The sequence below is a fragment of the Solea senegalensis genome, linkage group LG5, assembly GCF_019176455.1.
Source record: "Solea senegalensis isolate Sse05_10M linkage group LG5, IFAPA_SoseM_1, whole genome shotgun sequence".
NCBI classification, from domain to species: Eukaryota; Metazoa; Chordata; class Actinopteri; order Pleuronectiformes; family Soleidae; genus Solea; species Solea senegalensis.
In genome coordinates this window covers 16,919,104-16,935,266 of record NC_058025.1, presented here as the reverse complement: position 1 = coordinate 16,935,266, position 16,163 = coordinate 16,919,104, and the positions used below count along the sequence as shown (strand labels likewise).

Sequence of the window (16,163 nt, the reverse complement as noted above, 5' to 3'; positions counted from 1 at the left end):
TATTTATAGTTACAATATATATTTTAATACCTGGAGGCAGAATGAATTCATTGCTGGTTCATTGCCACTCTCCACCCCGTCATTTGGACAGCTCTCCAGTGTGGAATCATTCGTTCAAGTGAGGGAGAGAGGGGGAGATAATTTTAAAATCACAGGTGCTGCAATCTAATAATGGACAAAAAATGGCCAAAACAAAATAATGCAAGAACAGATCTTGTCTACTGCAGTTAGTGTTTGATTCTTTAACCCTGGACGTCATACAAGCAAATGAGACACAGAAAGATGTCTGCAGCAGAGACCCCCAGAAGCATTAGCACACATACATAAGGGACTGGGTTGCACTTTCCACATTGTGTGTCCACTTTCACATACATGCCACTGGTTCCATTCAAACTCCACATATGCATACATTCCACTACAGCAACAGCGACATCTCCACCAGGAGTTTGCCGAGCAAGTTTCCATGGTTACCATTTTCTTTGTCGACTTAATTGTCCAAAGCGAGAGTGCGCCAACAACTGGACTGGAAAGTGTTGCGCTACAGGGAGCAAGAGCAGTTGAGCATGGACTCAAACTAGAGGTTAATTTGTGTTTGTCCACATCTGCATCTGCACAGAGGACAAAACTCTTATCATGTGGACCTTGCTGATCTGTACACACACACACACACACACACACGTAGAAAGTACGACCTGGACCTCACACATTTTAAGCCACAAACTCTGGGAAATGTCCTGAAATTGGCTCAGCAGGAGATTATCTGGGTCAGACGTGTTGGCATCAGTAAAGAAACTTCTCCAAAGTTCAGGTGGCACCTGTGTCGAACATGGAGGAGACAGGTCACGTGCTTACATGGCATGGGCTCAGTCACACACTTTGGAGAAAGAGGGCTGGCACAAACAGTTCAGGGAAATGCCATGTTTGTGTCCTTAATTCAATTGAAAACTTGAAACGTTCCCGGAGAGCAATTCAAAGGCTCACAGAGCAGCTATAATAAATGTGGACATCCTCATCCGGACACGGAAAAAACAATTCAGACATAGCACTTTGAGTTTTTCTGCTCCGCTGTTGTTGTTACAGCACTCACCTTTTACTTTCTCCGCAGTGCCAGGAAACGACCCATCCCTTATTTCCGACCCAGTCCCTCCACCAGCATGTCGTCCTGGAGCAGCCTCTTCACCCGCAGCCGGAGTCGCAGCCCGATCCATAGCATTAGCCGGAGCAGGAGCAGGAGTCGGAGCCGGAGCCGGAGCCGAAGCCGTAGCACCTGTTACTCGTCCTACAGAAGCTACAGCCGCAGTTCATCCTTTATTTCAATCTTTGGGACTCGGAGTCGCAGTCGGAGTTGTGGTTCATTGAACAAGCGCAACAAAACCAGGCATTAGGTGTCCCAGAAAACATTAAGGGACTGAAGCGCACCTCAGTTTTCCACTTGAGAGCAAGGACATTGGCTGTTGAAGCAATCAGCGATGTGTGTCTCTGTGCTTTGCTTTGATGCTTGATGGGAAATGTCCCCAGCAGGGATCCAACCACTGCATTCATTTAGGCAATTGTATTGACTCTGCCCACACAGAGACCACTGGAGACTGAACTGTCCTTTTGTATGTCTGTTTGTTTGTTTTGGTCTTGTACTGCCTCCTCCTCTTGCATTAGCACTCAAAATGGCCTGATGATGATCACGAGTCACATTTCTGATCCCATTAAATGAATTATAAACTTCATCTTTTGAATATAAACTAAAGAACATGAACTGAATGTTCATTAAAATGGTACGTGACGTGGTTTAATAGGCATTGAAGACTTTAAATGGCTTGCAGAAAAAGATGTCACTGTAAATGCAGACACTCCAGTATTTGTGAATAATTAACGTACGTTCAAGTTTCAAGAACACGTGAGCCATTTACTCCACTTTGTTGTTAGGAGGAATAAGGGAAATGTTTATTTCTAAAAATGGAACGAAAGGTTATCTGTCAGCTTAAATATCAAATTCATGTGGAAACGATCAAGTCAGTAATAAACAAATTCATTTTTCTTGACAGCATTTGGCAACATAGACGTAAATATAACGTACGTGATTTCTTTTCATTCCAAACGTAATGAAAACAATAACTGGGCAGTAGTTATTGGATTGGGATTGTGTGTATTTACTTGAAGTAAAGGCTGCATCGTATATGAGCCTTGAAACTCTGTGGATTCTCAATTTGCTTGAACGCTGTTTTGTCGCTGGGACGCTGCAACCAAACTACACGTGTTTGACCTTGACAGAGGAAGGTCAAGTTTTGATGTTTTATTTATTACTTATTTAATATTTATTGTTTTTGTTGTCCCCTCTCAGTAGTGGTCAATCTTTCTATGCAACGCTGTCAGAGTATAGTTATGACACTGCTGTAATTTATTTTTCACTCGTTGTAAATTATTCTCTATGGCTCGTACCATTGTTTTTTCCCGGGTTTTTCTTGAACTAAAGTTTGACATTTTTGGAAATGTTTTCTTTTGCTGCCTTGCCAACAGTTAAACATGATGATAAAAACCACTTTCACGTCAAACAAATATTATATATTATAATATATAATATATATAAAGGTTTATAATATATGTCCATCGATGCTCCCACGAGCACAATGACATTTCCTACTCAAACAGTGTGGCCACTGGAATTAGAAAATAGCAACAGTGCCATTATTTTAATTTCTAGCTTTTGCTGTGATTGTCGTGCTCCTCTGTTGACTGTCCACCCCAGCAAATAAGCATTTTTGCCCAAAATGTCTTTTGTTTTTACGTTAATTCTAAAACTGCTTTGACTCCAGGGTTTGGATCCGCAAAAAAGTTTGAAACTGCTTTTGCATATGATTAAGAAAGTCGTATTTCTCAATCATCCAAAATCCATCATCGTTTCTGTGTGACTGCTCCAGGCCTGACTGCTCTCTATGCACTCAATACTCTCATCTTATTTTCTGAATGTCAAGAAAATAGAACAAAGGGAGGAAATATGATTGTGGAGGAGGAAGGATGTCCTCCACAAACTATAAACTGATGGTGACTCGTGTCAACAGGTGTTGGTGCCGGCAGATGATTTGTGCAGTCATGTTGATAATCTGTCCAGATGGGCACCCGGACCAATGTCCCTACACCCCTACCACATGTGAGTCTTTGTGTAAAACTAACTTTTAAATATGTAATTACTATGGTGTAAATATGCAGCTTCATTATAAAAATGATACACAAGGTGTGACGATTTGATTTACAGAATGTGATCTGGAAAATGTTGAATGTTTTTTATGGATATGATACGTTGACCAGTGAAGTTGAAAACTGAGACAATGACTATGTTCACTTGGACAGCAATGTTCGGATTTTAACCTCATGAATACAATAGCCAGAATAAAAAAAAAAAATGCTGCGTAAACAGGTGTTTAAGATTAATTTAATTTGAACAAGGTCATAGTCAGTGTGTTCGTTGTGTGTTCTGATTCAGTCATGTTGATATGTATTAACTTTTATTCAGATTATAATGCCCCGTCGGAGTTTTCAAAGCAATTGGATCAGGTGAAATGTAGAAATAAGTCATAATCGTAACAGGTGAACACCATTATGAATGCATGTAAACACAATGAATCAGACTATTAACAACATGCTGAATGAGAAAAATTGGTTGATGTTTACGTGCTATTTCTCCCATATTTCTGTTTGTACAGATTATGACTTACATCCACTGTGGTAGGCATGGTAATGGTCCATTTCTCCTTTAGACGCTTCAGATTTGTTATGTTTCTTTGCAGAGAGTGGTCAGTAATTCAGCACTGACCTGGTCTATCTGAACTACAAATCCTGCATACTGCAGCTTTAAGTCCACTACAGAGTAAACCCAGACAGGACAGTCTTATCTGATTAAGACGTGTGGAGTATTTTTTTTTATTATTTTTATTTTTTTATCTTGGTTGCATTAAGTATCCAACAGATTTTAACACTCTACTGGAGTTTTCACAACAGTGGATGTCATGTCAACGGGAATATGAATGAAATATTCCACTACCAACTCATTTACATATCATTGGAACCATTTGCCGTTTTATTCAGAATGAGATCAATATTCGGATTATTGGTGTCCAGGTAATTGTAGTCATTATAGGCATCAGTCAGTGGAATCTGTCTTTGTGTATACGATCTCTCTCTTCATTTAAATTAAAAAAATGTCATACAGCAATAGTGGTCCAGTGCTTTAGTGTTTAAATCCCCCTTTTTTTTTCCATATGAAAGCATAACTTGCAGAGGCACATGTTTGTTTGTTTTTAAAGCTGTCACATTTTATCTTGTGTCAGTGTCAAGTTCACTGTAATAATATGTCACATTGAAACGCCATAAACCGCTGATCCCCCCCACCACCACCCTTCCACAACACTGAAATAAAATCATGTTCTGAGTGAAACGCCTGTGAAGTCTCTTTTGCTCCGTGATCTGTCAACAGTTGGTTTTTCCCTGCAGTAAACAGAGAGCACGTCTTCTACCATAGCTGCTTTGTTTTTATCTGCACTCACTGTGACATCAGCGAGCCGCACACGAAGCGCTGCGTTATTTTCTATTAAAACGCCAGTGAGTCACCAGGTGCAGGGAGCTCCAGCTGAGCGTGAGTGACACGGAGTCGGTGCCTTAGTATGGTCAACGGGAGGCTGGTCTCTGGTCAGCTGTGGCGCCTACACTGCAAAACAAATCCACAACAAAGACATGTCATCCCTTTTTTTTGAAGCTTTTTCAAAAACAAATTTTGACCTGAGTATACAAATGATATATTCGGACTCAAAGCATGTTATTCTTTCGCAATATGTTATAGAGAATAAAGGTTTGAATCTTCAATTTTACTTTGGTAATGTTTTACAGTGTGCGCGCTTGCCAGATCCTCCCAGATCCTCCCAGCACTTTCCCAACACACACACACACACCAGCTGGGAAGGTCCCAGTATAAAAACCCCAGCACAAAAAGGAAACTCATTAGTTTACTTCAAAGTTCACGAAACTTCTCTTTGGAGCTCGCTGTCGGATCAACAAGTGATTGATTGCGTAACGGTGATGCGCGTCATCCAAAAGAGATTCTAAGTTTTGCGGCACAGGCGTAGGGAATTACTGACTTTAAGAGAAAGGAAAACTTTGGTTAACTTGGTACAAGAAAGCCGAACTTTCCTGGACATGGCAGAGGGAGACTTTTACACCATGGGAAACCGGCAGAGGTTTCCCAGAGATCCGTTTTGTGAATCACCGTTCAGGGAGCAGTCTCCGTTCCGGGATCAGCTCGCGTCCCGGTTTATGGACGATGAGTTTGGGATGCCACCTTTCCCTGATGAACTGGGGATGGAGTGGCCGGGCTGGGCGCGACCGGGTCGGCTCAGCTCGCGCCTCAGTCCGTCGCCCTTCAGCAGCACTTTACGCACGGGTTTCCCCCCGCGCCATTCCACGGGAGGCCCCGCGCTGTACACCAGCAGGTACGGGGAGCCTTCTTCCCGGAGCTCCCCCACCACCATCGCCACCAGCAGCAGCAGCAGCAGCTGCAGCAGCGCCGGGGGAGAACCGTGGAAAGTTTGCGTGAACGTCCACAGTTTCAAACCAGAGGAATTAAACGTGAAAACACGAGACGGGTTTGTAGAAGTGTCAGGTGAGTTGTTTGATGTTGTTTGATACTCACCAGGGAGTTAAGAAGGAAAACTGAACTCTCATGATGGATGAATGCAGGACATCAGTTCACAATCAGATGAGAAATGATTCCGTTTTATTTATAGATGACATTCAAAGCAACACCTGCTCTCCAAAGTGCATTTAAACCAGAGACACCAAGGTCAGGTCATGTCCTTAAATAATATTTAGATTTTGAGAATATGAGGAGTTACATATTAAAACCTTACAAAAAAGGCAATTCATGATCATGATCTTTGAATATCACCCATTTTTAAATCTCTAAATCAAGGTGAAAGAGCACATAAGGCCTACATTTATAGTAGGTATTTTGTTTAAGTAATGTAATTTTATTTCAGCCATGTAATTAAATAATTGCCAATGTTTACATTATATTATAAGTCAGTTTAAAGTAAAAGGCATTTAGACTGCCGTTCATCAAATAATTGGGCAATATGTCTTTAGCAGCTGAGAAAGGGTTTCAGGATTGTCTTTGTACAACTAAGTCGGGTTCTACATAATAATGTAATCAATGAAATAGCCTCTTTTTCACTCAGGCAACAGCCTGGAACCAGTGAATGAAGTAAAATGGTCTGGGTCGGACGTTGGCAGGCAGATCCTCAAGCTTAGACACCTGTTTCAAATTCCTGGAGATTCATTCCCTCGGCCACTCAGGAGCTGGATTTAGATTTGAGGCAAGGCCCGTGACAACAGTCTCTGTTTACATTAAGAGAAGTCACTCACTGCCCTTAAACACCAGAGAGAATGTTCTGGAAATAGGGCATCGCTTTGACCTAGTGGACCCTGCTCTTCTTAAACCGGAGCCAGGATCACGTTCCAGCTCAGTCACTTATTATGGGAGTAACTTATAAGAATTGCTTCCTCAGTTCACATTCCTCGATGATTTAAAAGGCGAACCTGAATTCCAGGGATACCCGGGGTTGTGGAGGACACAGAGGACGCCCCCCCCCATATGCGCTGAGTTTTTTATAAACACAATGCTTGTATGCCAGTTGTGTCATTCAGTCAGCGCCATGTTGGGCCTGCGTGTCTGCCACAATGACCCAACTCCTTGTTCCAAAAGTGTGACAATGATCGTCCAACTGGTCTTTTAACAAATCAGCTTTCACTGAGGTTCACCGTGTTCATTTCTGGTTAAAAATTGTACCGGAAGATTGTGAAATCAACACTGAGCATGGTGCGGCAGCTCTGTGGGAGACAGTTTTTAACGGATTAACTCGCAAACACATTTTCTGTGGGCCCTTGAATGCTTTATAATATCTGTAGAAGGCCCATCAAGACAAAATGCTCAGTTAACACTCCAAGCTATAACTCAGTTGATCAGATGAACATAAACAGGCAATTGGTGTGGGGGTATTTATAGTTCTTATTATCCAGAGTAGAAACAGTTACACAAGACTGATGGACCAACAAGCTGAAATCATGTGTTCACGTTCTTAAAATGACCTGGGCTTACATAAGGGCATTCAAGGAGTTGTTATTTTGAGATTTTGCAAATACTGAGCAACATTTTTCACCGTTTTATTGACAAAACTACTTGGTCAGGAATGCTGGGAAGTTGTGAAGTGTATGGTCAGTATTACAAAACCACAAGTCGTCAAATTCAAGTTGAATGTTTTGACTCAGCAGAAAGTAATTCAACAAATCTGACCATACAGCACTGATTGGAAGCATGATTCCCCCATGTCACATCAAACAAAGCTGTCTCGCCCATCTTCATTTGTGAAACTCATCCACAACCATAAGGCACCATCTGCCACGTCTCCTCCCAGAACATACAATATTACGCACAGCATCTGGTATTTGGCATCTAAGCTGTAAGGGAACTGAGAAGAGGGACAGCCATGTTGGACCACTCTCCAACCAAACCTCTGTTATTCATCAAATAACCGAGGGATGTAATCAAGGGCCCAGTTTGACGTCTGAAGTCAAGATGAGGTTTTCATAATAGTCTCATGACTTCACCGGCGATCGTAGCTCACTTCCCTCTGGAGCCTCAAACTCTGGCACAGTCCAGCACTTTCGACTGGAGGAGATGTCACTGTGGGGGTATAAGGTAGCGCATAGCCGAGCCGCCCCTGAGGTCAAGGGGTGGAGCTGGCCACGGCGCTCGCGGTGGCGTTGACATTTAGCAGCCTCAGAGCAGCTGCTGGCAGGCCTGAGAGATAGAGCAATCATAAACAGAGCATGGAGGAGAGGGAAGGTGGAAGGGAGGTGGGGGCATTCCAGGCCGAGCTGTTCTCCCCAACTTCAGACCAGTGTGTGTCATAAGCAACTTGAGGGAATAAATGAGTGTTAATCATTTCAGCGTGTCTGTTGCAACCCACCCTGGAGGAGTCACTGTAAAGTCACTGCTGGAACTGAGCAACAGGGAAATGTGTTGCGTCACGTTAGGGCTGAGCGATTCTGAATAAATGTGTACGTGCGATTATTTTGGATGGAAACTGTGATTGCGATATGATTTGTGCTATCAGAGGGAATGGTCATTTTTTACGTCCTTATTCTCGGTTTCATTTGAATAATTTCTAAATCTAAAAGGATTATTTGTGCAGATCTGTGAGAAACAAAGATGTTTTTGCCTTTAAGAAATATTGCGCCTCCTGCAATCGTTGTGCGATTTTCATAAAATGTCAATCAATTGTTCAGCCCTACGTCACATCCCTCCTAAATCTGTTAGGTATAGATTCAAGGGTAGACCACATAATCAGTGTCCTGTTGATAAGGCCATACATTGATGATTTACGTCACAAACTATTACACAACTATTGAACTTGGCCTCACTTGATTCTTTGCTCATGTGTTGTTGTTTTTTTAAACAGGGAAACATGAAGAGAAGCAGGAGGAAGGAGGGATAGTGACAAAGAATTTCACAAAGAAGATACAGTGAGTACAATTTCAAGTGAATTATTAGAAGCACACACTACAGTATGTTTTCCCTGCTTATGCTAATTAATCATATCATATCATTTATTCATGACAACTGTGTATTTCTATAGACAGATTATGTGTGTGTGACCGATCATGTTTAAGCAGACTTTGGTTCGATCAATTTTATTTGCAAAGTCCAAAAGCTTTAGCTTCTGTACATGGTGCAACATCCGCTGACCCTTTTTATTGGGTAAGAAACATTTCCCAGCATGTGAGTTGATCTGCATTCATATGCAGGTACCTGTTTTTAGAGATTAGCTTTAATGTCACCCACAAAAAGGGTTTGTGTGTTTTTGTGTGGAGAGACCTTAAAGTCTGTCGGTGATCATTTCAAAGTCAGATTATAACTTTGAAATGAGAAATGAGTCCTCAGGTCTTATGTTTGCATTTGTCAAGCAGATATTTTAAACAACGCTGCCGCCACGGTTCTGAACTGTTAGCTGAGTACAAATGTGCTTATTGTGAAACAATCTGCCCCTAGGTAATGTCTTTGACTCCAACTCAATCCCTGCCTCTGACTGTTAGTTGGAGTGTAAACAGTGTGTTTGGCCCATAAACCCGCTGTCTACACTGAAAGCACCAAAGATCCGCTGCCAATCTTAAGCCAATGGGATCTGAGATTGTAAAGAAAAAATGTTTTACAGCTAATAGCTGCTCGCTGAGATTTGTTATGGTGACAGCATTACATTACATGGATAATTATGCATCAATATTATAAAATATTTAATAACAATATTCTTGTTCCCATCCAAGGAGTCAAGAAAACTGTTATTAGTAATAGCGTATATTTCACCAAACAGTTCATGAAGGCAACAATACCCTAGAGGAGTTCTTTCATTAGTTTCTAAAATGCCAAAACATTATACTTGTCACTAAAGGAGTTTATTTTCCCTTATGTGATTCTTTTGCACGCTAAAAATATGTTTCACATCTATATCCTGTCAATGTGAGCTTTCACATCCTGTGGATAAATAGAATATAAATACAAACTTATCTGAAGCAAGTACATGTGTGTGTCTCTTGTGTCCACGTCTTTTACTGTGAAGAGTTTTGTGCTTCAGTCTCATACCTGCTCCGAGTCCTCCAATCGAAGCCCATTAGCTGTTAGCCACTGACAAAAAAACATCCCTTAATATTAAAGTGCACACAACACGGATAAGTATTAAGCAGTTCTCCTGTTATAATAAAGCCGAGCCCAATGGGCTGAAGAAGTTTCCACGACCTGTCTCGCTCTCTGTCTCCCCCTGTTTTAATTGGACAGTAGGAGGACTTCAAACAGCAGCTTTAATCGTTGGTGCGAATCACCGTCTCGCTGGTGCGTCACTCCAGTTCTGCTAATTTCCTTCTGGGTAATTGAAGAAGCAGTTGCACTCTAGGCCCCTACTGGTCACATCACAATCCTTTTAATTGGACCCCCCCAGATCAGACTTGTGCGCCCAAGCAAAGCAAAACTTGCAACCATGGTGACAGGATAGGGTGGTGGAGGGAGGGAGGGGTGGTAAATAAATAAATAACTGCCTCCAATACACAAATCAAAAATAAAAGAGAGAGCAGATAAAGCATTGCTTTGCATTGAAGAGATGTTTTATTGTATAAAATGACAAGTTTTAAAACAATTCCCTCAAGTTCGAACTAAGCAGTTTGACATGTTTTGTTATTATCCTGTGAACCAACTGTACATGTGTACAGTTCCTTTAAACTATTGGAATGATAATGTGTAAAATGATTAGTGCACAGGCAAAGAATAATTGGCAAAATCAATTTTTGAAGTCGGGCCACACGTTGGTGTAGTGGCAAGCACTGTTGCCTTGCAGCAAAAAGGCCGTGGACCCATGTGCGAACATGGGCCTCTGCATGGTGCTTGCATGTTGGCTCCGTGTTTGTGCAGCCGTTCTCCAGCTTCCTCCTACTGTCCAAAAACGGAACACTCGTAGGTGTGAATGGTTGTGTGTCCTGTGATGGACTGGTGAGCTGTCCACGGTGTATCCCGCCTTTGCCCTGTGCCATCTGGGATTAGCTCCAGCTCCCCGTGACCCTCATGTGAAGGATAGAGCGGTCGACAATGATTGAATTAATGAATTGTGGACTGTAATTAAAAGTCAAGAACCATCCAAATCAACTTTTGACTTGATTGCGTATATGAAAAACATGTTTCCCGAAGTCAGATTTAAAAAAAAATACTATTTCCTGATGTGTTATAAAACAAGCAATGCAAAATATTTCAGAAAATAAAAATACTATCATTGATATTTTCTTTTTTTAATAATATATGTAAAGGCACTTGGTGTGCAGAATGGTTTGCTATCACTGTGTCATTATATCATTGGATTATTATCACTGATGTGTTGAAGAGCATATGCTGCATTTTAATGTTAAAGCTGATTGAAGCAGAACCTAAGCTAATTTATCCCTTTTACATTCACAGTAATTTAAAATGCACGAGTTAAACATAAATTGTGAATCGTAATTGTAGTTCAAATGCTTCACTCTACAGTCACATGTAGAAGTAAATAACAACTTAAGTGCCGTTAAAACAGTATAACAGGGAGCCGAGAAAACAGCAGATGAAGGGAAACGACGTGAAGAGAAAATTGTTAATAACACAAACATGAATTCAGATCACCATGGATCATAATAAACTGATGACATGTTGAAGGAGTCATTTTTTTTCTCTTGAACTCTGATCCAAATCTGTGAGAAATGTGTAATTTATTAACTATATGCGCTGACCTCAGGTCATGTGACACATCTGCAGTGGTTTAATATTCAGGAAGCTGATACTCTGCCTCTGTTTCTACTCTCAAGAGATTGTGTGATGCTGACGTGTTTGTGTGTGATGTAGGAAGGAGCATCTATAGTTCATCTACTAAATGATAAACATGTTTCAATGCAAGTACACTAATAATAAACACAGCTTCTGTTGTTTATTATTATGTTGTGGGTAAATTGGCAGCTGCTATACTTTTAGCCATTTCTGCTAAAAGGATCTCTTCTCTGAAGTATCCAGAGAAAACCCCAAGGACACATGCGGAGAACTCCATGCAGAAAAGCCCTTGTTCAGACCAGGTCCTGAAACCGGGTCATTTTGCTGCCAATGCCAGCCACTACTCTGCCGTGTGGTTCGCTTTCGGCTCATCAAATAAAAAAAAATATCATGATTCTTGGAGAGATAATTCATTTTTAAATGATTTAATAACATTGTGTACTCTCTATGAGCATACACGGACACACACACACACACACACAGTACAAACACCAGGTCGTTCTGCAAGGCAAAAACATATTGGGCCGTGTTTTGGCAGCCATACAGAATTGATGTGTGAGATAAAATGTGAGCTTGCGATAGTTAAACAAACTCCCCAAGCTGCACAGATAAGGATTCTGCTCCCATGTAATAGGGCGGCTGAGTGATTTGACTTTGTCAGGAGGGGCGACTTTGCTTTGCAGGAATTGGCTCCCTGATAGATGCTGAAACGTGTAAATGTGTAACTACAGCTCCCAACCGAACATTGACCTGTAACATAACTCTCTAGGCCTTTTTACTATAATAACATTAATCTTTTGATGTCAGATGGGATTAACTAAAATCCTAGTTGGATTTAAAAGTAATTGTTATGGCCTATTTTCCATCTACAATAGCATCAATAACCATTTGAGGATTAGGGGATCTCATTTGATTGAATCCACGTTTTCTCCCATAATGTTTTTCCTTGCATTTTTGTGGAGAGATCTTCCCTCTTTACTTTGTGATTTTGGAACAAGTCGAGAGGTTTAAACCTGAGACTTCTGACTTTATATGACCACAAGAATAGAGCGGTATTGACCCCTTCATACTGTACAGTATATGTGCTGTGAAGTCTTCAGCCCTGTTTGCTGTATTTCTCAGTGGAGTGGGAAGCCTGTGGAGAGTACTCTCTAATTAAATAGAGAGTCGGCCCACAGTCTTCTGCTGTGAACAGGCAGCCTAATGTTTATATTAACTCGCAGAGACACTTGGCTGCTCACACAGAAGAGGAAACCCACAATACCCATATTTGGCCACAGTGTCGGATAAAGACAGAGTGTGCTGGGATCTCTTTCTTGCAGTCCCTTGTGTGTGTGTGTCTATATAAAGTGTGTATATATGTATGTATATATATATATATATATATATATATATATATATATATATATATATATATATATATATATATATATATATATATATATATACACACACACACACACATAGGTAGCTCGGGTAGTCAACATATTTGCCTCGGGGCACTGTTTTGGAAAAATCTGGCCTGTCACAGGAGGAGTCGACCAATCACAGAGTAGCCAGAGAGAGAAAGAGGTCACTTCAGAAGGGAAAGGTTGTGGAGCATTTCAGAGATGAGATTGCCTTGGCTCATCTGTCACGTCACCCGACAGTGCCCGTGCTGCTCTGGTACAGAGAGCTCAGGACAAAGAGGCTTCATGCAAAAATGGTTTTATTTTATTTTACTTTTAACAACCTTGAGATGAGACTCGGGTATGTTTTCTGGCAGTGCTGCTTTTTTTATGGTTAGAAATATTGGTTTAGGTAAGATTAAGATTAAGATTATCGGGGGCATTAGTGTGTCTTCACAAACATAAAAAGAAAAGAATGTGTGTGCGTGCATCATATTTTTAATATCTGAATCTACAACCAACTTGATTATCAAAAACTAAAATCGAGCTAGTCTTAATCAGACTAACATACTTGGATAATTTGATTCATAGTCTGATTACTCCTGCATTTATACACTTAGTCGGACTGCAATTGGCCTTGGCGTGAGAGATACAGCGCCACCTGCAGAGGCGGAGTCAGGCGTACAACGGCCAACAATGTCCTCCTCCGAATGTATACCTGGACACTGCAAGTTGTCCGATTGCCTGTGTTAGTCAGACTACGGCCGGTCGATTAAACTGAGAGTGTCTAATCTTTCCATCTACATTTAATATTTTCCTTGAACTTGAAACAACTGTCTGACTGTGGATAATTTTAATATTTTATTTAATCATTTAAAAAAAAAAAACATGGTGCTAAATTGTTTGTTAATAAATCTGCTGTGTGAGCAGCACATTAGGAAAGTATAAACAGATGGAAATTTGTGTGAGAGTGTGAAACTTTGCAGACAGACACACGTTAATTGAAATCAGGTTTTTATTTTATAAAACTCTCCCCTTGATCCACTGTTTGTTTTCTGTCCCTCCTCTTTATTAAAGAACCTTTTTTTTTAATCCTGATGGCTTTCAGTTCAGCTCTGGTGTGTGAGATAGTGTCTTTTTTTTGCCAGCAAAGAATGACAGGGTGAATGTTTTTAATAACAGTCTAACTCCTGCACTAAGCCTTGTTTTCCCCTCTCCTAGACATATGGTGCAAAAATAATCTGACTGCAGGCAGTTTGTGTGTATTGACAGAGCATCAATCAAAAGAATCCCAGCATTTAACTGTTTTTACACAGCTATTATAGATAAATGTCACAGGTCCTCCAAGAAGGAATTTTAACCATTTCCTCTGGGCTGTTTTCTTTCTCACCAATGCTTTTCTTCATTTCCTTCCTCCCACTCATGTTTTTTAAACAGTCTGTCTACACGCAGCCATTTTACCAATAAACACATTTCTGATACCAAACATGTACTGTATGTTTTTGCGTAAAATACATGCAAACTATCCCTCACACACCGTCTTCTCTGTTTGTCCAGGATCCCATTAGATGTGGACCCTCTGGCAGTCTTCGCCTCTTTGTCCCCCGAGGGTGTCCTCATCATCGAAGCTCGACAGACGCCCCCGTATCACCTCTTCAGTAACGAGGGCTCTCAGGCTGACGAAACACAGGAGGTGGAAGTCTCCAGGCCCCAAGAGGCAGCCATGGCCTAAACCCCGACTCCCTTTGACTAACGTGACACATCACCCGGCTCAGTCAAGTTCAAGTTTGATGTGAAATTTGTGGCTTTCAGCTTCATGTTGTTACAAACCTGGATTATAAAATGTGTCAAATATTCTAGGAGGTTTTCAAGATGTTTCAAATTTTATGTCAAAAACGCCTATTTCAACAGTGAAGTTCCTCATCTTTCAATTGATGGTAATGGTACAGTTTTCCCTCTATATTGATTCTCCTTCACTTCTCTCTATGGCTGCAGCTAATAATTATTCTATTCTATTTCTTTGGACCGTTTTTTGCACAAAAATAATACAAAACAGCCTGTAAATGCCAAAACCTAATTTCCACGTTTGTGAGTCCACTTGCAGTCCAGGATTTGCGACCATGTGACTTATTTACATTGATTGTGACGCTCCAGTTAAGACAATATATACAAATGGAACAGCATGTAGAATTAGGTTTGGGTCAAGCTCAATGTGAGCCCTCATTTTAGTTAAGTTAAGTATAGAACCACAGGCACATACGTGTGACCAGTATAGAATAGAATAGAATAGAACGTAGTTCATTTACTCTGATTAATGAAAAAGAAAAATGACTGACGAAAAGTGATTTTTGCTGTAAACTCGGCTGCCAGTAAAAGTTCTTTCTGTTCCCTTAAATTTAAATAGAAAGCTTAAATTGAGGATAATAATTGCGGCTTAATCTTTTATCTGTATTGTGTGATTTTTGGTTACAGCCCAGCTGGTTTGGTGAACATGAACGTGTCATCAGCATTCAAGTGATGTCATGCTTTCACTGTGCTGGAGGTCAAAAATATCAGATGTGCTTTTATATTAGTTAATGAATGTCACCTAAACTGATAACACACTTAGAAGGTAGAGGGGTGGACTATGTGCATTCATAATGTGTTCTAGCAAAATGTCTTGTACATACACTGTACTTTTGATTAATTATACATATTAAACTGAACTCTGAAGGGTTTGCAATATGGTTTGAATGTATTTATAATCTTTTTTTAATTGAGAATTCAAAATTATGTCACATGGATGTTGGAGAGGACGGCCTGACTTGTTAATCAAAGACTTGCTTCCTGTATTCTTTACATTCTGTTGATGTCTTTGTATTGGCTGTTGCAATTAAAAAAAAATAAGACTAGTGAATCTCTCTGCGTGTCTTAACATGTGTCTTTTATTGATAGTCGTGCCACTCATGGGCCCAGTTCCAGGGATCCAGGGAGGCGGCGCTTTGATTGATGGATAACAAAAGGATTTGGGCAGTGGATTAGGCACAAGCTTAATGCTGGGCGAGAGCGCCGCTGCTGTGTTCTGCAAAATGGACCGAACACTCGGGCAGCAGTGCCAGAGCCTTTGGATGCGGTTGCAAAAACTGAGACAGTTCCATGACATGCTGTGAATTTGAAAATGATGTAATCGTCTCTTTCAAAATGGAAGATTGATATAAATGTGGGGAATAAAAACGTCAAACTTGAACCACCGTAATCGACAAAAGGCCTCAGTAGTTTAAGTGTTGTTCCAGCTTACATCATATCTGTATTAGCTGATAAATGTGGACTTGTGCTGCCATGGAAACAGCATAATTGGAATCACACCAGACTTTCCTTTGGCGTGTTTCTGTAGAGGTGAGGTGATGAATGCACAGCTGTGC

At 40.8% G+C, this 16,163-nt stretch overlaps 2 protein-coding genes across 3 annotated transcripts in view; both read left to right on the top strand.

Annotated features, from left to right (window-relative positions):
* srrm4 (serine/arginine repetitive matrix 4) overlaps positions 1-4,014 on the top strand; it is a 54,058-nt gene extending 50,044 nt beyond the window's left edge. For both annotated transcript variants that reach the window (XM_044026828.1, XM_044026829.1), the window contains exon 13: positions 1,106-4,014. In XM_044026828.1, the coding sequence (XP_043882763.1) occupies positions 1,106-1,385 (280 nt within the window). In that variant the 3' untranslated portion in view covers positions 1,386-4,014. The remainder of the gene's footprint in view (positions 1-1,105) is intronic.
* Positions 4,015-4,975: 961 nt separating this feature from the next.
* hspb8 (heat shock protein b8) lies at positions 4,976-15,662 on the top strand. The gene is made up of 3 exons (XM_044027001.1): positions 4,976-5,644; positions 8,502-8,565; positions 14,320-15,662. The coding sequence occupies exons 1-3, from the start codon at positions 5,182-5,184 to the stop codon at positions 14,492-14,494; spliced, it is 702 nt and encodes a 233-aa protein (XP_043882936.1). The 5' UTR covers positions 4,976-5,181; the 3' UTR covers positions 14,495-15,662.
* The last annotated feature ends 501 nt before the right edge of the window (positions 15,663-16,163 follow it).